This window comes from Hyaena hyaena, unplaced genomic scaffold (assembly GCF_003009895.1).
Source record: "Hyaena hyaena isolate Hyena2069 unplaced genomic scaffold, ASM300989v1 scaffold_886, whole genome shotgun sequence".
NCBI classification, from domain to species: Eukaryota; Metazoa; Chordata; class Mammalia; order Carnivora; family Hyaenidae; genus Hyaena; species Hyaena hyaena.
Genome location: NW_024081520.1, coordinates 239416 through 262704, shown reverse-complemented (window position 1 = coordinate 262704; position 23289 = coordinate 239416). Strand labels below are relative to the sequence as shown.

At 60.1% G+C, this 23289-nt stretch overlaps 1 protein-coding gene and 1 non-coding gene across 3 annotated transcripts in view; one reads left to right on the top strand and one right to left on the bottom strand.

The window, feature by feature from the left end:
* Positions 1-20603, top strand: part of CPLX1 (complexin 1) — a 33435-nt gene extending 12832 nt beyond the window's left edge. Inside the window, exons 1-3 of one of the 2 annotated variants that reach the window (XM_039220404.1) lie at positions 10696-10915; positions 11956-12131; positions 18788-20603. In XM_039220404.1, coding sequence (XP_039076335.1) covers positions 10795-10915; positions 11956-12131; positions 18788-18985 — 495 coding nt within the window. In that variant the 5' untranslated portion in view covers positions 10696-10794 and the 3' untranslated portion in view covers positions 18986-20603. Of the gene's footprint in view, positions 1-10695; positions 10916-11955; positions 12132-18787 lie in introns of those variants that run through there. The other variant, XM_039220405.1, reaches the window with a different exon arrangement.
* TRNAG-UCC lies at positions 2962-3046 on the bottom strand. The gene has a single exon. It is a non-coding gene; the product is annotated as a tRNA-Gly (tRNA).
* Positions 20604-23289: the final 2686 nt, after the last annotated feature.

Below are 23289 nucleotides of genomic sequence, written 5' to 3'. Positions count from 1 at the left end.
GGGTCCCTGTCAGGCACCTGGTGACTCAGGCAGTTGAGCATCCGGCCCTTGGTTTCCGCTCACGCCATGATCTCGCAGCTCATGGGTTTGAGCCCCATGACAGCGCAGAGCCTGCTTGGGATTCTCTGTCTCTCCCTCTCTGCCCTTACTCCACTCTCTGTCTCTCTCTCTCAAAATAAATAACTAAACTTAAAATACAGAGAGAGATAAAATAAAAATAAAAATGAGAGTCCCCCGCCCTCTGTACTGTCCGTGTTCTCCGGGCCTCTCTTGCCTGAGGTTTGGGCGCCATCTTCACGGCGGACGTGCTCCTGGGCTGTGCGTTCACCGTGACTTATGAAAGCCTGGTGGGGACTCTTGCATGCTGTGTGGACTTTGGGCTTCCCTGTGGTATAAACTTGTGTTGAGCTGGTTTCCTTGTGTTTGGGATCCCCAAGGATCAGGATCTTCAGGTCTTGTTTGGGGCCGTGGTTCTACTTCTGCAAAAACGGACCCTGTGTGGCTGGATGGCAGACTCTGCCAACAGGGCAGGGGAGGGTCTTCTCTGTCCACACAACGCCCCCTGCGCCCAGTGCCCGAGTCCGCAGGGCTCTGGTTCCGTCTCCCCAGGGAGATGACTTCTTGATTCCCCCCTGCTGCTTGGGTGGTGGCTGAGCCTCGTGTGGACCTCGGCCCAGCCCTCCGCTGCTGCGGGCGAATCCGCCTCGCAGGGTCTGCGCGGCTGCCTTCCATCTTCCCGGGCCTGGCATCTCCGCTGCCTGTTCTCCCCTTTCCCATTCTCTCGGGCCTTGTGTGATTGTACTTTTATGTTTCTTTACTCCCGTCTTGGGGGGGGGGGTGCTGTGGAAAGGGTGCCGATACGCACATGTGTTCGATTCGTCACACACGTGTGAGGGTGGAGGCACACACTCGGGCACTCGGCGTGCGGTCATCAGGGGTCGCGGCTGTATCCACGTGCCCGGTGTGAGCTCGACGGGCTCCCTGCCATCGCCCTACTCAACGCGGGTGCCGGGCGTCACAGGCCGGGTTTGCTCTTCTCAGCCGTGTTGCATGGCCGTCCCTGCCCTTACGTCCTGTCATTTGGCCAATATTTGCTGATATTGGGCAATATTTGGTCAATATTTGCCATGTGCCAGACAGACAGTGTCTGTGCTGAAACACCTCCCCCAGTGTGGGACACGGACAAGCATGAGCAGGTGAAACACCACGCCTGACGGTGGCAGGTGCCACGCACGAGGCGGCTTGTGGGGGACACGGGTCCTTATGGCCGTTTGTCATGGGAGGCGCTGGTGCCCCCGCGGCCGGAGGAGGGTCCCCGGGGAGCCCAGCGCGGCGGCCGGAGGAGGTGCGCGGCCACACGTCTTCTGACGCACACTCCCCGCCTGCCCTCTAGAAAGATCACACAGCCTGCGACCCGACACTGCCCGTCACTCCCCAGTGAACGTCACTTACGTGCTCCCCACGCGGGATTTTGTGAAGCTGGTTGAATGGATGCAAGCTCTAGTTTTAAATTAAATTCATTCCACATCTTTCACTTACTGAACAGTTTTGAACACAAGGATTCGTAGTTGCCATATCTATGATTTATACGTTTGAGGTGACTTTTCCATGACTTGCTAATTCTTTTCTGTGCCTGTCATTTGCCATTTAACTCTGGCGCTCGGCCGTCCCATCATGTGTAATGTTATGGCCGGCACTCGGGTTTGGCGTGTTTCTGTCACGGGCTGGCCTCCCTGCTTGCGGGCACGTCTGGTAGTTGTTTGCTGGGTGCCAGACGCTCTGAGTTTCACCCTGTACGTGCAAGATATTTTCGTTTTCCTAAACGTGTTCGTGACTCCACACGTGCTGCTACTGCTGAGACACTGATTCTCTCCTGCCTTATTCTGGGGCTTCGTTAGGTGGGACCCGAGGAGCACTTAGTCCACGGGTAGGTTTCCCCACAACCAAGGCCACCCTTCTCCCCTCTCTGACGGGTGCGGCGGGTTCACGGCCTTTTCTGCTGTGGCTTGTGGGGCACTGGAAGGCAGGGACTGTCGGGGGCCCCGGGGGGCTCAGTCGATTGAGCGTCTGACTCTGGCTCAGGTCATGATCTCACTGTTGGTGGGTTCAAGCCCCGCGCCGGGCTCTGTGCTGACAGTGCAGATCCCGCTTGGGATTCTCTCCCTCCCTCCCTCTCTCTCTCAAAATAAATAGGTAAACTTAAAAAAAATTAAGACCCAACTTTATGCTACCTAGAAGAAACTCACTTTAAATATAAAGACATAAATAAAGTAAAAGTAAAAAGCTGTAAAAGATAAACCGTGCTAACATTGATCCAAAGGAAGCTGGACTGGCTACACTAATAGGGCACGAAGTAGCCCGCAGAGCAGAGGGTGTTCCCAGGGGCGGTGAGTGCCCTCTCCTAGTGGGAAAGGTGCTGACGGAGTACAAGGATGTGACCGTGTCACGTGGTTCCACACCTGCTATGAGTTCCAAAATACATACGTGCAAACAGGCAGGCTGAGAGTGTAAAGAACCCACAAGTCTGGGTGGAGCCCGCCAGCGGCTGGTGGAACAGACAGGAAAGCCATCGGGTACACGGACTCTGCAGCGCTGTCAACAGACCTGGGCTGGTTGACATTCAGAGAACACTCCCGATGAGAGCAGGACACAGTCCTTCCAAATACGCACAGACCAGGCACAGAGATAGAGCATCTTCTGGGCCAGGAAACAAGTCATGACAGATGTGAAACATTCCAATCTCACAAAATACGTTCCCTGACCATGGTGGCTACGAGAAATAAAGAGCATCTGGAGAATCCCCTCAATGTTTGGAAACTAAACAACACACTTTTTTTTTAAATTTTTTAATGTTTTATTTATTTCTGAGAGAGAGAGGGAGACAGCGTGAGCAGGGGAGGGGCAGAGAGAGAGGGAGACACAGAATCTGAAGCAGCTCCAGGCTCTGAGCTGTCAGCACAGAGCCCGACGCGGGGCTCGAACCCGCGAACTGTGTGATCATGACCTGAGCGGAAGTCAGACGCTTAACCGACTGAGCCACCCAGGCGCCCCAACAACACACTCTTAAATAGCCCATGGGTCTAAAGGGAAACTAAAAAGCATTGTGAATTGAATGGAAATGAAAAAAGAGTAAAAATTTTTGGGATTCGCTAGCACGGTGTTTAGAGGGAAATGTGTCCCTAAATACCGCTATTCAGAAAGAAGAAATGTCTCAGGTGACTAACCTCGGCGCCTCACGTCAGAATCCAGGAAAAGAACAGCAAATGAAACCCAGAGTAAGCAGAAGAAAGGAAACAATGAAGTTCGGAGCAGAAATGAACAAAAAAGGGAAAAAGAAAACCAAAGCTAGTTCTTTAAGACCGATAAAACTGGACTTGTATCCAAAATCTATAAAGAACTCTCACCATTCAGTATAAGAAGACCAGCAACCCACTTACTGAATAGGCAGAAGCTAGACCGTGGACCCTAACGCTCGCTTTGTAATCGGGCTGGGCTGCCAAGGTCACGTCGCCGTGGTGACACGTGGGTAGCAGGTGCCCTGTAGGTGATGTGATGAGGTCACCCCCCTGGGGGTCTTCCTCCCCAAACCCATAACCTCAGTCCAGGCGTGAGAGAAACATCAGACACTAATTGTGAGACAGAAAACTCTTAAAAGTCCTCAAAGCTGTCAAGGCCGCCAAAAACAAAGAAAGCCTGGGAAACTGTCAGCCAAGAGGAGTCTAAGGAGACACGACAGCTGAATGTCATGTGGTGTCCTGGATGCGGGGCTGGGACAGAAGGGACATCAGGTGACAGGTAAGGACGTCTGAACATAGCATGGGCTTCCGTTAATAGTATCAATTCTGGCGTGTTAATTGTGACAAATCTATCACATTAATGTAACGTGTTAACAACAGAGGAAACTGGGTGCTGGTATGTGGGAACTCTGTGCTATCTTTCTCCAAAAATCTCCTGTAAATCTAAAATAGAAAGTTTGTTTTTGAAAGTGTGCAAAGAATTTGAATAGGTGGTCCACCAAAGAAGATATAAAAACTACTGCCAGGCACACACAACTCTGAACACCGTCAGCCATGAGCTCAGCCAGCTGGACGGCCGAGCCACGGGGCAGCAGCAGGTGTGACAGGGACACAGAGAAACGCAGGTCCTCACTCAGCACTGCGGGGCCTTTACCAGGCAGGGCGCCAGCACTTTGGAAAACAGTTTGGCCTTTCTTCAGAAGTGGACCCTAAATGTTCCACATAATCAGCAATCCCCTGCTAGGATCCGCCCCAGCGAGCCGAAGGTCCACACGCACACACGTTCAGAGCAGCGTATGCACCAAAGACCCAACTGGAAACACCCCAGATGTGCATGGGCAGGTGAGCGTGCGTCCGTGTGACGGGCGACCCGACCGGAGGAAGGGAGGGAGAGCCCGTTCGCACAGCCACGAAAGCAGTAGGCTGAGTGGCTGGAGCCAGACCCGCCCGCGGCTTCCTCCCTGGGGCACGATTGCGTTTGTGCAGAACCCTGGGAACACACAGTCACCTCTACGGGCAGAAAGCAGGTCAGCAGTCGTCTGGGCGGTTTGGTGGCAGGAATTACCGGGCCGCCTGGAAACTTCGGGGCAGCGGACGTGTCCATTACCGTGGTCGTGGTGACGGTTTCGTGGATGTGCCCAGATGTCAAATTGCATGACTTCCACGATGTCACTTGGCTCCATAACTTTTTAAAAATCAGGTTGTGATACGAAGACACCTGTCTTTGCATTGGTCATGCGCGTGGTCATGTGTGTGGACAGACCCCGAGGTCCGGCCGAACTCCCGTGGGAGCCAGGATGGCCGTGGGGCCGGTGGCAGTGGGTGGGCAGGGGTCTCAGCCCCGGGGCCTCCCGCTGGGGGAGAGAGAGAGCGTCCGTGCACCCTGCCCCCGCTGCAGGGCAGGAGGGACTGGGGGGTGGGGCGAGGCCCCGGGCGCAGCGGCAGTGCGGGCGGCGCTGGGAGGGTGATGCTCTCCTAATGCAGAACCGTCTTCACTCCCCCAAGATGGACCCCACTGAGAACAGGCTGGTTTCCTGCAGGATTCCGTGAGAAGTGCCCGCTTCCCTTCCCGTCTCCGGTGTAGCGCGCTGCCCCCGTCGGAGCTGGCCCACTGCTCTCTCCGTGCCAGGTTTTGGCATCGTTCTTACGCAGATTTCACAAAAATAACTTGCGGAATTTCCTTCTTTTTCCTCCTTTCCAAGAACATTTTAAATATCATCGGAATTATCTGTTTCTTGAATGTTTGAAAGACTCCATCTGTGAATTCTTAGACACAGTTCTCAGTTTTTGACAACATTCTTTAGAAAATCTGGTTCATTCACGTTTTCAGGCGTATTAGAATACGGTGCACGACATATTATTTGATCGTTTTCATGTCCTTTTGATCTGCAGCTATTTCTCACTCGTTTTTCCTCATTTTGTAACCTTGGTGACTTCTTTCCTGCCGTATTTCCAGGCGCTGTGACTCGCCAGCCTGACCGCGTCTCCCCTCACGCACTGGCTCTGCTGCTCGCTGTGCCCCCCCTCCCCCCGCCTTCCGCTGTCCGCGGTTCTTCCTCTGCAGGCGCAAAGCCGCGGTGTGATTCGCTGTGTGGTCGGGGGAGTCGGCGGCCCCGGGGCTTAGGGTGCATTCAGGGTGCTCCCAGCCCCAGGTCCCAGACGTGACCGACGTGGTTTCACCCATATCGTCTGACGCGTTTGTCATCAGACAGGTCCCATGTGCTCAGCAGCCCGGGAGGTGGGCGTGTTCCCAGCGCCACTGTCACAAGAGCCAGAGACGCGGTCTTAGTTCTGTGTTGGGAACGCAGCGAGGTGGTCTATGCAGCTTGACTTTTCTTTTTTTCAGAATTTTTCTTTCAGACATAAGATTGTAGGTTGTTCTGAATTTATACTTCTCAGGGTGCCCAGGTGGCTCAATCAGTTGAGCATCTGACTCTCAGATTTGGTTCAGGTCATGATCCCAGGGTCCTGGGATCGAGCCCCACGTTGGGCCCTGCACTGGCAGTGTGGAGCCTGCTTGGGATTCTCTCTCTCTCTCTCTCTCTCTCTCTCTCCCCTCTCCTCTCTCTGCCCCTCCCCTGCTCTCTGTCTCTCTCTGCCCCACCCCTGTGCACTCACACTCTGTCTCTCTCAAAATAAAGAAATAACTAAACTTTAATTTTATGCTCCTCTTTTTTTGTGATGAATATGAATAGTATAACAGGTGCCATTTTGTCCATTTTTCGGTGGGAGCTCAGTGGCATTAAATGCATTCACAGTGTCGTGGTACTGTCCCGCCTTCCATCTCCAGAACTTTCTCATCTTCCCTAACTGACACTCTGTCATCATTAAACAGTGACTACCCGCCTCCCCCAGCCCCTGACCGTCCACTTTCTGTCTCTATGACTCTCCCACTTGGAGGAATCTCACATAAGCGGAACCCTACTGTGTCTGTTCTTCTGTGCCTGGCGTGTCTCACCTGCGTGACATTCTGAGGGGTCATCCGTGCAGTGGCAGGTGGCAGAATCTCATTCCTGTCTCAGGCTGAGCAATAGTCCATCGTGTGGATGGACCACCCTTGGGGGTTTCCACCTGTCGGCTCTGCCTAGGGGAACACTTCCTGGACCATAGAGTGATTCTCTGATTTTTTCCGGAACCTCACACTGTTTCCGCTGCGGCTGCTCCATTTTACCTCCCCACCGACAGTGCACAGGCTTCTGGTTTCCTCACATTCTCACCAAGGCTAGCTTGCTGGGTTCTCTTTTAACTTATTATTTTGTAATAGTCACAGCTGTAAAGTGGTGTCTCATTGTGGCGTAAGACAACATCTGATTGCTTTTTGTCAACATTCCATGAGTTTGAAAAGGACTCATTTTGTTCCAGCTTTAGGTTTGGTATGAACCTGGCTACCCTTTTCTGTCTTTAAACAGTCGTGAAACATGGGTATATTCATACACAAGGCTTCTCTCTGCCGCCTTTCCAAACAAGGTGTCTGTGCTACTCCTTTGTCTGCGCCTGGCCATCAGCACGCCCGGCGGTCCCTCGCGCTCACAGCCTGGGCCTCCTGACGTGGGCGCATCATGGCGGTGTGTGGCCAAGATGTCACCTTGTCTCCAGCCAGGCTGCAGCTGCGGCAAACGGTCCCGTGTTCCTAACAGGGAGGAGCGTTGGTTCTGATGGGACTGCTGTAGAGGGGTGGGGCGCGGGGCCGCGGAGGGGTGGGGCGCGGGGCCGATGGCTGGGTGGACTCGAAACGTGCTGGAGAGTGCCAGGTTACTTGCCCACACTGCTGTGACCGCCCCCCCGTCCCCGGAGGGCGACACCTGCCCGGCATGGACATTGTCACATTTCCAAACGTCTCCAATCTCGTGCCCTTTGCACTGTCTGCAGCTCCCCGGATGTTTCCGGGACTCACGGTGAGGGTGCATTTTCCCCTCTGGCGTGTGAGTCAGGCCTTCCCTGACTGTTACACTATAACCATATGAATCTTAATTTGGTCCAAACCCCAGACAAAGAAAGAAGCAAGAATTGTTGCACAATCACAGATTAATCCTGGGGTAACCACACCTTTGTCACTCAGGCCGGCCTGTCGAGAACTCGCCACATCCACGCAAAGCCTCAGCCTTAAGAGGGTGCTGTTTTCTACATGCAGGTTCTGTGGATTTCTCTGCTAAACTTATTCCTAGGTATCTTCTAGTTTTATAATTATTGTGGCTGGAACATGGTCCCATTTGTGTTTCCAGCTGGTTAATGATTGTACCACGCAAAGCGGTTAATTTGTATCTATGAATATCACATGTAGCCATTCCACCTTATTTTCTCTGGGCGTCACGGGTTATTTAGGTGTGTGGCCACGTCACCAGCAGAAGAGGTGGGTGCCGGGCGGGGAGAGCTTGATATTTGTATTTTCTTATGAAATTCAGTACAACTCCACACCGCTGTCCACACCGCTGTCCACACCGCTGTCTCCACACTGCACAGTCGCCCGTGTCCCCCTCCTGGCAGCCACCTCCCCCAGGGACGGGACGCAGCGGGACGTCGGGCAGCCTGGTCTTTGATGCTGATGAAGCCCAGGATACTCTTCCAGGGTTCAAGTCTTAAGTGAGTTATGTGAGGGGTCTTCGCGCAAGTCAGGCTCACAGAGACTTTCCTCTTACGTTTTATTCCAGTAGTTCTGCAATTTTAGCTCCTCCAGTCGGGTCTGGATGGAGCCTTGCGAGAGGAGTGAGGCGAGGGAAGAAACTTCTTGCGCGTTTACTTGCACGGGGTGTTCAGTGCCGCTGGGGAGAGGGCCGTCCTTCCCTCCTGAGTGAGCTTGGCAGCTTTGTTACTGAGCAGTATTTCATCACGGACTATGACGTTAGTGGTAGGGTTTGTTAAGATTTTCCTTGTGGCCGAGCACATGGTCATATTCAAAATGATTTTTAAGTTCATTATTTGCCAGGTATTTGTTGACCACCTACTACTACATGCCAGACACTTTTCTCAGGAGTAGTGGACAAAGCTCTGGGAAACGAGCTCAAGGAAGAGTAGCAAGTGCAAAGGCCCTGAGGTGGGAATTTCAGAGCCTGTAACTCCACCCCTGCCTCCCCAGGGGCATTAAGGGAGGAGGGTCTGGCACTGGGGCCGGTGGGGGCCTGGGCAGGGCCTGGCAGCTCCCAGCTGCTGGGTGGCCGTGCAAACCACGTGCTCATGCTTCCTCATCGCTGGCGTTTCGTGAACCTTAGTGAGTGGCTTTCTCTGGCTGTTATTGGATTTCTGCATAACAGTCGCCCCTCTAAGTATAGGAACCACTGCTGAGTGGAAAGATGCCCCCACCTCATCCTGAGCTGGGTCATGCCCTGGGAGTTCAGCTGAATGTGGGAGGTGCCAGCTGGGTCTGCGCCCCCAACCCCGGGCCCTGGTTTCCCACCCCTCACCTGGGAAAGTCAGGCTCAGAGAAGAGTGAAGGGAGAGGTGGGGTGGACTCCAGCCCCCTCCCCATGCTGCTGCCCCTTGGAGCCAGCGTGGGACCCCCAGCCTCAGATCCCACCCGCCTCCCGCAGTCAGAGGCTTTGGACCCAGGTGGGGGGTGGAACTGCCCCTTGGTGTTCATCTCCTCATATGTAAACATGGCTGGCAGCTGTGGAGCAGGGACCCCCCGGGCATCGCTGCCGCCAGCCCCACCCTGGCTGGGCCAGCCTGCCCGTGCCAGGACGGCAAATGGCATGTTGGGTTTTATGCCAGGAACAAGCTTCCCATGGTTTCCGCTGTGGCGCTGGCCTCCCTTCTAACCCCCAGCCAGGTGGGGCTTCTGGACGCATTTCTGTGCAGCAGTGGAGGCCATGCGGGGGGGGCGGGGGAGGGAGTGTTCCTTGCCACATGGTGCCGTGGATGCCCCAAAGGCTGGTCCCATTCAGACTGAGTGGCACTAATCCACACCGCTGCACAGTGACCTCTGGTCCCCTTGCCCCTGGTCTAAGAGAAGCTGCCCAGCCCCCAGGGCGGCCCCTCTGACGGATGGGCTAGCTCCCCCTTTGGCTTTCCCTGACCCTCTGGCCAAATGGACCACCCAGAGCTCAACTAGAGGCAAGACAGGGCCGCCAGGGACCCCGGGAAGCCCATGAAACTCAGAGCCAGAAGGGTCCTGGGCAAGCTCTCCCAGGCCCACACCTGGTGTAGGAGAGCTCAGCACACAGCTGGTGCTCAATAAATGCATATTTGATCACTAGGCCTATAGTGCATGTGATGGGTTGAAGAAGCAGGTTTATTTATTTATTTTTAATTTTTATAGTTTTTATTTATTTTGGGACAGAGAGACAGAACGTGAGTGGGGGAGGGTCAGAGAGAGAGAGAGAGAGAGGGAGACACAGAATCCAAAACAGGCTCCAGGCTCTGAGCTGTCAGCACACAGGGCTCGAACCCACAAACTGCGAGATCATGACCTGAGCTGAAGTTGGACGCTCAACCAACTGAGCCACCCAGGTGCCCCAGGAAGCAGGTTTAGAGGCCACCAAGTAAGGGTGCCCCCGCAGCCCTCACCCCTCCCAGGAGAGGGAGGGGATGAGACTGGTTTACCAGTCTTTCCTGGGAGGGAGGAAGAGCACCTGGTCACTCTCACTTTAGTGTGAATTAGCTTGTTCAAGGGGGAGAGATACACGGTGCTCTGGGTGGCCAACAGGCCAAAGAGGTTGGGAAAGTTGCAGCTGCTTCCTGGACTGTGGGAGTTCGTTTGTGCCCCTCCCCACGCCTGGCGGAGGCCACAGCAGTGCCAGAGGACAGAGGCTCTGCGTCGTCATCTGGGCGACTATCAGAAGAGTAAGTGACGAGACTATGACCTGCTTTCCCTTGAATCACTGGCTTCAAAGACGCTTTAGAGAATTCTGCAGATGTGCCTGAAAACTGACCCTGAGGTTTTACTTTTCTGTTAGTCTGGATCTGTGCCAAAATGCCCGGCACAGGAGGGGACAAGTTGGCCTTGGCCTTCCCACCCCCAAGACCCTGTGGTAGTTTCCAGCAGCTAAGAAGGCCTACGGGTATAGGCGTGGCCCAGCCTACAAACATCTAGTTTTCAGCCCAGAATACTCAATCAAAGAGTTGTTCTATTGCTACCAATAGCTCGTGGCCTTCCAAACTTCCTCCTCTGCTCACAGGCCTGGGGGGGTGGGGGGGTGGGTATCACTCCTGAGTAACCGGCAAAGGCAGCACATGGCACAGATATCTGCAGGAAACGGCGTCTCTCCCGGGTCAGTGCTACACGGACACATGCAGTATCACAGGAGTGCGGCAGTACCAGGACGTGAACGCAGAGGTTCAGAACATGGAGTCACCGGATGTGGACAGCAGGGGGCAGCACGGAGCTGGGCCTCAAAGCCAGTGTGGGATGGGGTCCTCCTGGAGAAGGGGCGTGGTGTTAGTGGCCCCCTCACAGACTTACGTGAGTAAGTGCATTTCCACCGCACTGTTCATCCCCAAGGCATGGACTCAGCGAGCCCTGAGCAGTGCTTGTGAGGGCTCAGCACGGGATCAGAGGACAGAGGCCAGCCCCTCAGAGACTGGTGCCAGCGAGGCCAATGGAAGGGTGTCAGTGGGCGTGGGGCTGGGCGGTCACTGGTCCTCGCTCAGGGTCACAGGAGGTGAACGGCAGGCACAGGGGAGTCCTGGGGCAGGGGGTCCCCTTATGGATGCTGCTTGTTCCCAGGAAGCCTGCAGCGCTGATGGGAGCGGCTGCCTGGCTCCTACTGGCCATGCGGGGGCGCCCAAGGGACTGACCCCGCCAGGCTGCGAGCGGCCCCCCACCAGCCGCACCCACGGTGCCTGTGATGGGGGGCCGCTCTGCTTCCAGCAGCCCCCCTGGGGGCCAGGGCTCACCGCGGTGCCGGCCAGGCTCCAAGGCTGCAATTACGTGTCTCTGTCCTGTGGGCCGAGTCATGGAGGGCGTCCGGGAGGTGTTTTGTTGTTGCCTGTGAATCAGGAGCTCATGAGAAAAGTGGTGGCTGGTGCAGCAGAGAAATCAGGGCCTCGGTGCTGCGGCGCGCAGCCCCCGGCCGCTCTGGCCACGGCCACCCCTCGGCCCCTGCGGGGAGCCTCACCAGACGCCCGAACCCCGTGTTCCTGCATCCGGCACCTTGTCGGGCACGAGACCCAGAGGAGCTGGGCCTGCGGGCGCACACACAGCCGTGCACACGCCGGCCGCCGCCACGGCCACACCGCACACGCCGGCCGCCGCGTGCACACACGCGCACACGCCGGCCGCCGCCACGGCCACACCGCACACGCCGGCCGCCGCGTGCACACACGGGCACACGCCGGCCGCCGCCACGGCCACACGCGCACACGCCGGCCGCCGCGTGCACACACGGGCACGCCTCCTCCCGCCCCCACAAAGGCCAAGCTTCCTGCGAGCTAGCCGCGGGGTAGGGCGGGCCTGGGTCTCGCTGGGCAGCCCCTGCGCCCCGACTGCCCGGCTCTCTGTCCCCAGGGGCCACAAAGGACATGGGGAAGATGCTCGGGGGCGACGAGGAGAAGGACCCCGATGCGGCCAAGAAGGAGGAGGAGCGCCAGGAAGCCCTGAGGCAGGAGGAGGAGGAGCGCAAGGCCAAGTACGCCAAGATGGAGGCGGAGCGCGAGGCCCTGCGGCAGGGCATCCGAGACAAGGTGGGTGCGGGCCGGGCCGGGGGGCTGCCCCCGCGCCCTCTCCTTCGCCTGGCTCCCCCGAGCAGGACCTCAGTCCACACCCCAGGAGCCCACTCCTGTGGCCCAGGCCCGCCAGCACCGGCTCACTGTGGGCACCACGTCTTTCCTGCTCTTACCAGTGGGGCTGGGCCGTCACGAGGGGCTCCCAGGCTCTCTGGGCCAGATGGTGGCTTCTGCGGGAGGAAGCATCCAGTCCTGCCCCCCCCCCCCAGTCCTCTAAGGACAGGCCCCGCCCAGAGCGGGTTCTTGCCTGGCCGCCCAGGGGAGCTGGCGGTCAGGCAGGCCTGGGTGGCGAGTCTCGGGCAGGGGAACGCGCCTGCCCGTCTCCAGAGGGTCCTCGCCTTCTGAGGCTGACAGCAGAGTGATGGGGGATGGGCTTCGAGTTGGCAGCCACAGCTTTTTTAGGGATCACCTGGGCTGCCTTTCCCAGTGGGTGGGGCAGTGTCCCGCCTGTCACGGATGGGGAAACCGAGGCCCAGAGCAGGGGTGGGCACGCAAGCCTGAGCTGGCAGCCAGGCTCATACACCTGGCTCCGCATGTGGGCCGTGCCCCCAAGGGCGTATCCGCTGCCCACCCTCAGCTGACCATCCGGTAGCCAGGCTGGAAGGGTGGGAGAGGGCAGGTGTTGGGGTAGCTGCGCCAGCCCCATCCAGGGTGGGCCAGGTGGGGAGGAGATGGGTCCCTCCCCGGGGGCCCTGGGAGTTTGGCGAGTGTACACCAAACCACACGGCCTCCCAGGTGTCCAGGCCAGACCGGCCTCCTCCGCTGAAGGTGCTTGTAGCCTGGCTGTCCCTGGGTCCAGGTGCCTGGGTAGGAGGCTCAGTCTGGGGGGGCTGCCGCCTTGCTTGGCTCCTTCCTGCCCCTAATCCCGATGGCCCTGGGCTCTGGGTGCTGAGGGAGGCACTCCCGGACCTTGCAGGTAAAACTTGCTGGTGAGGCTGGGGCCCCTCAGGAGAGCTCCATGGTCCCTGACCCTGGACTCTGAGATGCCCAGATAGACCATGTGAGTGGGAAACCTCAGACCCCAGGATGCCGAGTTCTGCCTCAGTGTACCCGAGAGAAGGGCCAATTCCATCCAGCCCAGCAGAAGCCAAGCCTCCCAAGGTGGGGGTGGGGGGGGCGGTGCAGGTCGGGTGCCTGCAGGTCCCTGAGCCCCGAAGGGGTGTGCTGACCGCAAACCTTGACATCTCACCACTGGTCACCAGACACCCTTTCTGGGGACCTGCCGACAGCTCTGGTTGATTTTGCTGGGACACCTGATCACGAACGCCTCTCCTTTCTGCCCGGGACGGGCCCCTTCTGCAGTCAGGAGTCAGCTTGGGCCGCGGCCAGCAGACACCAGTGTATGGATCAGGGCATGCGGGATGAGGCAGTGGGGGGAGGATCGAGAAACGGACAGAGACAGACAGACGCCCAGGCAGAATGTCTTCTAAGAGGGGAGGAACGGGGGGGTTGGCTGTGGCTGGGGGAGCCAAGGGAGGGACTGAGACAGAAGATGGAGAGGGGCGGGGAAAGGGGGAGGGAAGGGGTTGGAGCAGCTGTGCTCTAAAGCCTGTCTGTCTCTGTGTCCGTCTGTCTGTGTCCAGCCACCCTGCTGCCCACAGCTTTGCCCCAGGCGTACCCCCCAGCGGCAGATCCTGGCAGGGTGAACGTATTTGTCCCGGCCCTTGAGCCTCACAGACAGGTCACAGTGTGTAGTGAGGGTGGCCTCCCCCATCTCTCCCATCGGGAGGCAGGTGCCCCCTCCCCTGAGCCCCGGCCTGGCCCTCAGGACTCACGCTGGGGCTCAGGTGTACACCTGCAATTGGTGTGAGTTCACGAGCATAACGCATCCCACTCATTTTATCTTTAATACGAAAACCCTTTCTGTTCGTTCTCTCTTTAAACCCTCTACTCGCTCCCATTTCACCCAGGGCCCCAGCCCCAGGCCCACGGTGACCTGTGACCACTGTGCACTGGGCCTCCTGGGGGCCTGCACTCTCACGGCCCCAGGGCCTTTGCTTGGCTGCTTCTCTCTGGGGCTCTCCCCTCCCTACCCCTCCACACTTGCCCTCCCCCTGCTTTATTTTGCTCCCCGAACCTACTTTCACCTGACACGCTTGCTGTTCATTGTTCACCCCTAGTCGGGGGCGGGGGCGCTGTGTGTTCTGTGCATGGCTCTGTTCCGCTGATGGACACGGAGCCTGGCCCTGTGGATGCTGGGGTCCCGTGGCTCCGTGGATGAGTGGCCCTCACCAACCTCCTCCACGTGGTGGATCGTGTCCTCCCCCACCCTCAAGACCCCCAGTGTTGGGGGGACTGTGTGGAAGGCTGCCTCGGGGCCCTGTCTCCCCACACAAGCACCCTGGCCCGGGGCCTCCTCGGGTGGGCCGGGCGCCTTCACCTCCTGAGCTGCCTCCCCCGGCCCTGGGTGTCGCTCGCCTTCTCTGCCAGCCCCAGCAGCTGGCCTCGCCCTCGCCAGGTGGAGGGCATTCCTTCCTGCGCACATCCGGTTCTGCTCTCGTGGGCGCAGCGGGCACTCTGGCGTCTACCCGGTCCAGCTGCAGGGCCAGGGGTCCGAGTGCCAGGGGCTGGGCCATGGGTTCCTCTCCTGCCCAGCCTGATCTCTTTTCCAGCTATTGTGGGACTCGGTAGGAGCAGCGGGCCGGGACCTGTGTCCAGAGGGGCCCCAGCAGGGAAGATACGGGTGTGTTGGGGGAGCAGACACCTGCTTTGGACACCCCAAAATGAGTGTGCCAGGTGGGGGCCCCTCCTGTGTGGCTGCAGAGCTAAATGAGACGGTGGCCACCTGGCCGGGCACTGGTGGGGGAGCGGTGTGGGGGACCACGGTGAGTCCCTCCGCTCGTGGGGCAGAGGCAGCTCAGGATGGGTCTGACAAGTCTGGGTGTCACGCCCCTGGAGCCCCGGGTCTTCCCGGCCGCATCACTGTAACCTCCAGAAGTTGGCCCACTCCCTCCTATGAGCCTTCAGCTCAGGAGACATACCCACCCGCCCCAGGGTCCCCTAGAAATGGAGGGGGCTCAGAGCAGGAGTGGAGGCTGTGCCTTGAGGGTGTGGGGTGAGGGCCAGAGCCGGCCCCCTTGCCAGCAGCCACACTGAGTGGTGAGGGCAGGACACCCGCCTGGGTGTGGGGAGCACCTGGCCCCCCTTCACCCCTGGCACCACTGAGTGACCCAGCCCCCAGGTCCTGCCCCAGGGGAATCTGCCTGACACTCCCGTCCGCTGAGCCTTCTTCCACCTGTCCTGGCAGCCCTCGCCACCTCCCTGCTGCTCCCCGCAGGTGGGAAGCCTCCACATTCTCCTCGCTGGGCCCCAGGCACCGGACCCGGCTTCCGCCATAGGTGCCACACAGCCTGTGGCTCGTGGGGCTGGTCAGAAAAGGAGGTGCCGAGCTGCCCAGTCCAGGGCTCCATCAGGTGGGGTGCCACAGCTGGAGGGCACAGGGGCCAGGGTCACGTGTCCTCTGGGGCACCCAGGTCCCCAGGCGACCTCATCGAAGGAAAATAGAGCAGGCTGGCGGGGTTTCGCACCTCAGGGGTTGGTGGGCTCCCCAACCCATCAAGGGGCACCTGTGAGGCCCAGGAAAGAGGGGAGATTGGCCCACCTGCTACGCGCTGCCTGGTTTGCATATGCACTTCCTGGTTTGCGTACCCACCTTCTGGTTTGCGTGCCCACCGCCAGGTTTGCTGCTTCCAGCCTCCTCCCAGGACATGCTGGTGGATCCCAGCCCACCTAGTCCCCCACGTCCCCTTGAGATCACTCCAGGCTGTCTGAGGTTTGAGATGATGATAAGTGTGGGTGTGATTGCCAATTGTTGTTAGTTGTTTCAGAATATTACAGACCCTCACTGTTAATCAGCCCCAGCGTGTGGGGTGGGTCCTGCCATCTTCGTGGTCAGTGGGGGGCTGGGGGCCTTGGCGGTTCGCGTCCTTGAACAGCCTCCTGCGGATGAGCGTTTGTCCCTGGAGCTCAGGAGCCCCGGACCAGCTCTTGGCCAGATCACACTGGAGTCGAGCTCGGGGGTGGGCTCAGGAGTCCCTCCCCAACAGAGTACCCGCGACCTCCAGGTGGAGCCCAGTGGTCTAAGCTTTGGAATGGCTTTGAGCCTCAATGGAGCACCTGGGCTGGGCGCTGGGGTCTCCTCCCTGGACGTCCGAGAGGACTCAGCACCCAAGACAGTGCTTGCTCTGAGGTTGTGTCCCTGGTCTGGGAGATGACCCCGCTCGGCCACACACAGCATGCTCTCTCCATAACATGAGCGTCCCCTGCGGCACCGGCCGCAGCGAGCGAGAGTGCAGGCCTGGACATCACAGCCTCCTGGGCCCCGCCCACAGGCCTCCACCCGCACACAAAGGTTCCTGCCTGGTGCGTACCGCCCTGTGGCTGTCTCTGTGCCCTTGGCTGGAGGGAAGCTCTCTTTGGTCTGACCTAGTTTCTGGAAGCGTCTCTCTCCTCCGCCCACACTCCACCCCACAGGGCTCCAAGCCACATGTTCCTCCTTCCCCTTCCAAGCCCAAGGGCCACTGCCGTCCACCGTGACGTTGTCCTAGAATGGTGACCCAAGAGAAGGCCTGTGCTTCTTGGGCAAGGGGGTGCCTGGTGTCTGGTCATCCTGTCACACGCTGTGCCTTTGGCTGACCTGACATCAGTGCTCAGTAGGGAGGGCCCTCTGGTCAACGTGCCCGTTGCCTAAGAGTTCTTGGGGCACCCTGGTCAGCCCCTCTGTGGGACCCTCCTGGGTGCTGTTCAGGGTGCACAGAGGAGTATGAGCTGCTCAGGGCTCCTGCTGAGGAGACAGAGACAAACCCTTCATTCCTCTGTCCTCAGTGTCTGGCACGTGGCCAAGGAGGCTCCAGGCTGTGCTCTGGTCACAGCTGGGCAGAGAGCACGGCTTCCCCGTTCCGACCACTGCTGAAAGGGGCCCTTGCGTCCCCCATGCCTGAAGCCTCCTGCAGCCGCAGACAGGAGACCGGTGCAGAGGGTCCCTTCAGTACCTTTAGAAGCTGCAGGTGGGACATAGCCAGCTCCCCTGAAATCTGGAAGAAGGAAGGCCCTTCTTGGAGAGCAAGGGTGTCCCTTTCCCCCCGAGCACCAGAAGCAGAGCCCACCACTCGTGGTGGGGCTGGCAAGGAGAGATGGGGTGGGTCCTCCCCCTGGGCAGAAGCACCCCCTGGGGCAAGTGATCCTGTCCTGTGTGTCCCCCAGTAGGACACTGGAGCCCATGGGCACCTGGTGACCCCACGTGGCTGCTCCCAGGTCTCCCCCTTCATCCTTATTAATGCTTCTGCTCCAGTGTGTTCCCTAACGCGCAATCCAGAACCTCAGAGCCGGCCAACGGCACCCCTCTTTCCAGCCTGAGCGGGTCCTGAGCTCGGCCCATCAGACAGACCACCAGCCCCCAGAAGCATGAGTCCAGCTTGACCCTACCCGGTTCCCACCAGCCATGAGACAGGAGACCACCCTGAGCACAAGCTCCTCCTCTTCAGTGCTGGTGACATGCCTGGGGGGAGGGCCTATCACCCTCCTCGAAATGAACTCTCTTAGTTCCGGAGCCGAGTCAGCATGCGGGCAGGGCTGCCCTCCCTCTGAAACCTGCAGGAGGGAATCTTGCCTCTTGTCGTCCTGTGGCCGTGGCTCTGGCTGTCCTTGGTGTCCTTGGCTCGTGGCAGCGTCCGCTCCAGTCTTTCTCCATTTTCCTATGGCTTCCTCTGTCCTTCTCTTTCTCTTACAAGGAAACTCATTGGATTTAGGGCCCAGGGCAATCTCATCTCCTTATCTTAGTTACATCTGCAAAGACTCTACTTCCAAATAAGGTCACATTGTGAGGTTCCAGATGACAAGAATTTGGGGGGAGGGCACATTCAACCCGCTACAGATGGGAGACCTGGGTAAAGGCTGGGGGCAGGGACACACACAGGAAACCTGAAATGGGGTTCAGGGGTGGCCAGGAGTGTGGGCTAAGGGGGCGCGCCTAGGGGGGCTCCACTTAGGGCCGCCACTGGACACCCTCCTCCGCTGGCTGTCACGCAGGGGCGGGGTCGTAGCCACACCTAGGGAGGCTTGGCCAGGCGTGGGGTGTGACTGCATGCCACCCGACCAAGGATCTGGGCTGTGTGGGCCGGCCGGTCCCAGAGCAATGGGTTCTCGCCACACGGTGGTCAGATGTCCTGCCCGCCCCTCCCACCTCCTAGGCACGGCCCAGGCCAGCGGAGGGCAGCGCCAGCTTCCAGGGAAGGCGAGGTGGGTCAGTAGGGTGGCGAGGCCGGGGGTGGGGCGGGGTCACCGGCACCCGGTAGGGACCGGCCTTCCCCTCCCCTCTGCTTCTCCCTCAACGCAGCCCCCCCAAGCCGTGGCTTCAGCTGTTGCCCCCACTTCTCCGTGAGGGTCCCCCCCCCCCACCAGGCACCCTCCTGGGCGGGATTTTGCCTCCGGGGTCTTGGAGGCAGTCCGTGGGGCCAGGGGCTCCCAACTGCCCTTCTCGGCCACAGGCACTGCCTCTCAAGGTCTCTGGGCCAATCCCGCAGGACCCGGAAGGGTCCAGCCTCCCAGCTGCTGTGAGGCCCGGCTCCTGCCTGGGGCTGGGCGACCAGCAGTCTGACCCCGCCCCTCCCCCACAGTACGGCATTAAGAAGAAGGAAGAGCGCGAGGCCGAGGCCCAGGCCGCCCTGGAGGCCAATTCGGAGGGCAGTCTGACGCGGCCGAAGAAAGCCATCCCGCCAGGCTGTGGGGACGAGCCGGAGGAGGAGGACGAGAGCATCCTGGACACGGTCATCAAGTACCTGCCCGGGCCGCTGCAGGACATGTTCAAGAAGTAACGCCCCGGCGCTGGACACAGCCCGCCCGAGCCCGGACCCCACCCCTGCCGCCCCCTCGCCACCTACGCCCTGTACTCGCCCTCCGTGGAGGCCCCTGAAGGGATGCCGGGAGCAGAGTGCAGCCCCCGAACGCCGATATAAGCCATAGCCTAGACCTAGCCGCCCCACGCGCCCCTCATGCCTGGGGAGCCTGCGCTCACCGCTCACCACCAGCCCCTCCCCTCACTGCCATCGCCGCCGCCACCAGGGGAGGGGTGCCCCCCCTGGACCGGCCCACATGCTCCTCTGGGTTGAACCCCCCCCCAGAGCCTGGGACGGCCCTACTGCTCCCGCCCGTCACACCCACCCAGCAGCGCCCAAGGCCACGCCACCGAAAGGGCCAGCGCAGCATCTCGACCCCCTGTCGGTGCGCCGCCCTGCGTTCTTGGGCGCTTGCCCCGTCCCAAACTCAGGAGCACAGCCATAGTGGGGGGAAGGCGGGCGTGCGGGCGGGGGCGGGAGCCTCCCCTCGCCCCCGCAGCGACAGCTGGGCTGCAGCGGCTCCGAATCTTCCTGTCTGAAGGCTGCCCACCTCCACCTGCACCCCTCACATCGTCCATCCGTCTCTTCCTGCCCTCCGTGCCCTCCCCCCCCCCCCCCCCCGCCCGCTCCTCTGGAAGGCTTTGCTCCGGAGCAGTGCCAGGACCTGGGTCTCTTCCAAACTGAGCGGAACCAAGCAGCAGGCCTCGGGGGAAATTTAGGACACCGCCCCCACCGCAGGCCCAGTGTGGAACAGCGCAGCCCCTCGCGCACCCTGTGGCTCACCGCCCCCCTGAGGCCCAGCCCTCGCCCCTCCCTGGGTGGCACCTCGGGTCTTCTTAGCAGAGGCTGCTCTGGGGTGGGGGTCTCCTGCCCGCACCTTCTGTGCGCCCGCACCTTCCACGAGAGCATGGGGGAGACTTGGGGCCCTGGATGGGTGCCGCGCCTGGGGACAGAAGGTCCCTCCGGGCCCTCCTCTGTCCCTCGAGCTGGGGACCCGCCAGGCAGCCTTGCGCTCAGCCTGGCGGAGTCTGAGGAGCGCCACCGCGGGCCTTCCCGACCCTTCCGTCTCTTTCATCCTTGTTTTCCTTTGCATCACGATATGTTGAATCTCAGGTAAATGAGGTCTTACGTGTTTGGGGAGTTCTATCGGGGCAGAAAGCCCGTCGCCTTGGTGTCCGGGGGCCCCTTTCTGTCCGTACCGCACATTCATCGAGTCCACGTGTTGCGGGCCAGGGGCGCGGCCCCACGTAGCTCTTTAGAGAAGCCATAACAATAGACTGCAATACTCACCGCGGACGCCCCTGCCCGGCCCGCGGGCCCTGCGCGTCCTGCGCCCTCCACTCCTTTCGGTCCCATGTCTTTTTTAAATGCCTGTTTTCACACGTCAAAAAGCCAGCTCTGAGCAGACAGGGCGTTGTCGCGTAGAAACCCCGCACCCCGTTCCCAGCGCATGGGGCGCCCGGAGCCGCGAGCTTAGCGTAGGCCGTGGATGTCGTCCGTCCTGTCCTTGCGCCCACGCCTCCTCCTGCATGTCGGGGGCCGTCGCGTGTGTTCTCTCTGGATGGAATCACAGCCAATAAACACCATAGTGAGTTCACGCTGCGTGGCCGTTCTCTCCAGAGTCCTGACGCCCCTCCGGGCGGCCGACCTCGGCAGACTGACAGGAGGGCCCCGACGCTGCTGCTGGACAGGAAGCCCCTTCCCTTCTCCCTGGGACAACTGCAGGGTCTCCCCACCGCCCTGACCCAGACTCACTCCCATCTCCCTGAGGCAGCCCAGGGTGATCATCTCAAGGGCAGACTGTCCCCTTTGGGTCTCCCTTCCTCCCTGTTCCCTCCCCCCCCTCCACGAGTCTCCCACCTGCCCAGACCCCTTGACAAGCCTTGCCTTCCCCACAGCTATGCCAGACTCTTGGGAGCTCAGCTCCCACTTTGCCTCCTGATGAGGGAGTCACTGTCCATCCTCCCTCCTTGGATCCAAAACACTGACCAAAGCTTTTGCAGCCCATGCTGTTTTTAGGCTCTGCATGCCACCCCCAGAAGGGCCACTCTTAGAAGGGTCCCCAAGGGCGCCTAGGGGGCTCAGCCAGCGAGGCGTCCGACTCTTGATTTCAGCTCAGGTCATGATCTCACAGTACAGGAGTTTAAATCCCAGGTCAGGCTCTGTGCTGATGGTGCAGAGCCTGATTAGGATTCTGTCTGCCCCTCCCCTGCACTTTCTCTATCTCTCTCTTTCTCAGAATAAATAAATAGACATAAAAAAAAAAAAAAAGGAAGGGCACCAAAAATTGCATCAACCATTCAGCCTCCACTCCCCTCCCAACCCCCCATCCTGGCATGGACTAGGTTCAGTTCTGAGCAGCAACCTGGATTTGCCAGGTGACCTGACAAGCCTTCCCTCTGAACACTGGCCGGCCCTTCCTCGGCGACTGGTGGGTCAGACGCCTCAGATGAGAGTGTCTGAGGACTCCAGGTAAAGGTATTTGTTCACTTGACTTTACTGGGTCCTGGGATGTGCCAAGCTGGTGTTATGCACCAGGGATAACTGAGGTCCCTTCCTTCTGAAACTAATTTTTCCAGTGGCAGGAGACAGATGATTAAAAAAAGTAAATCAAGTGATTTCTTCTGGGGCGGAAATTGAGTGGAATCAGGGGGCAGAGAGGATGGTGAAGATCAATATTTCACCTCTGAGGAGGTGCAGAGAGACGCCAAGGAGAGGAGGAGGGAGCCCGCGGGGACTTTCAGGGGAGAGCACACCAGACAGAGGAGCAGCCATGCCCAGCACCCTGAGGCAGGAGCTGCCGTGGGCCCTTCAGAGCTGTGAGCATGACTCAGACGACACGGCCTTGCCCTGCCCTGCCCTGGAGGCCCGTTTCAGGTCCACACGACTCTTCGCAGAGTCTCTCGCCTTTCTGCATGTTTAACTCTTTTGACAAACAGAGCACACTGATACCTGGCACCCTCCAAAGCCGCCTCCCACTCTGCAGGCAGGCAGGTCTTGCCCAGTCCTGGCTCTGGTCACCTCCGCCCCTGGTCCCTACCGGCAGCCAGCCCCAGCAGGCCTGGCATTTCCTGGACCTGCACTGTAGGAGTTACTGACTCACAAGCCACTTACTACCAGGCTGTCAGGACAAAACTAAAGGTCTGGCAGTCCAGGACCGTTCTGTCTAGTTGTGCTAACCCGCAGCCAGACACGTCCCGCCGTCCACAATCCGCCAGCGCGGCCACCTGTCCGCACAATTTGGAACTGTCTCAGCAGGGCCCCTCAGGTCTGAAGGGAGGGGTCCTGGCGCGGTGGAGTGGGGGTCCCAAGGGCGGGGCTGGGGGCGGGGCCGGCGGGGCGGGAGAGTGCGGCGCTGGGCTAGCGGCGGGATCGCACACCGGGCTGTCGCACTGCCGGGTCAGTGGTGGCCACACGACTGCGTGGCCCTGAAGGTGGAAGGGCCTCAACAGCACCCCAGCCGAGGGCCACTCGAGGTGGGCGCTGAGACGAGGCCCCGGGGAGCTGCGGCGGCGCCGGGCGTCCCCTCCCGGCTCTGTCCTCGCCCACCTGACCGGCCCGAGCCAATAAGCGTGTGCCAGGAAGATCCGCCGCAATTGGCTCCGAGGGCGTCACGTGACGGAAGCCTGGCCAATCAGAACCGCGGAGACGCCAGTGCGCGGCTCCGGCAAGTTCGGGACCGCCCTGGAGCCCAGTGGCCTGCGGCCGTGCTCCCCGCCCTCCGCGAGTGGTCCCCGCGTGGTCCCCGAGTCCTCCCGGGGTCTCTCCCGGGTCCTCCGCAGGCCGACTGGGGGCGAGGCCGAGGCGGCAGCGGTTCTGGCGGGGCGCTGACCAGCCGCCAGGAAGCCGGCACCGGAGAGGGGACATGTCCCGGCTGCCACGTGTGGCTCATCCTCAGACCCGACAGCACAGACTCGGCCCCGCGCCCAGCCCCCAGACCAGTGGCCACGGCTGCGGCCTGTGGGGCGGGGAGGGTGGGGGTGAAGCCCGGTGGCCCCCGCTGGCTAGGCAGAGGTCCCTACCGGTCTGAGGGCCGAGCCTGGGAGCAAGGGGTGCAGGCTCCAGGCGCCAAGGCTGCCCGCCGCTCCGCTCCGCAGCCTGAGGTGCAGCAGGCCCTTAGCGGGCGGTCTTGTGCGGTTCCCACTGCTCTTCCTGGAAGGTGAAGCTGGCAGCGCCTCCCTGTGCTGGCCCCTCCTCCCCAGTTCGGGGCCCTGCCCGGGGCTGAACAGCCCCTAGGTCCCAGTGCTGCCCAGGGTGATTTCTCTCAGGCTGAGGACATGGCG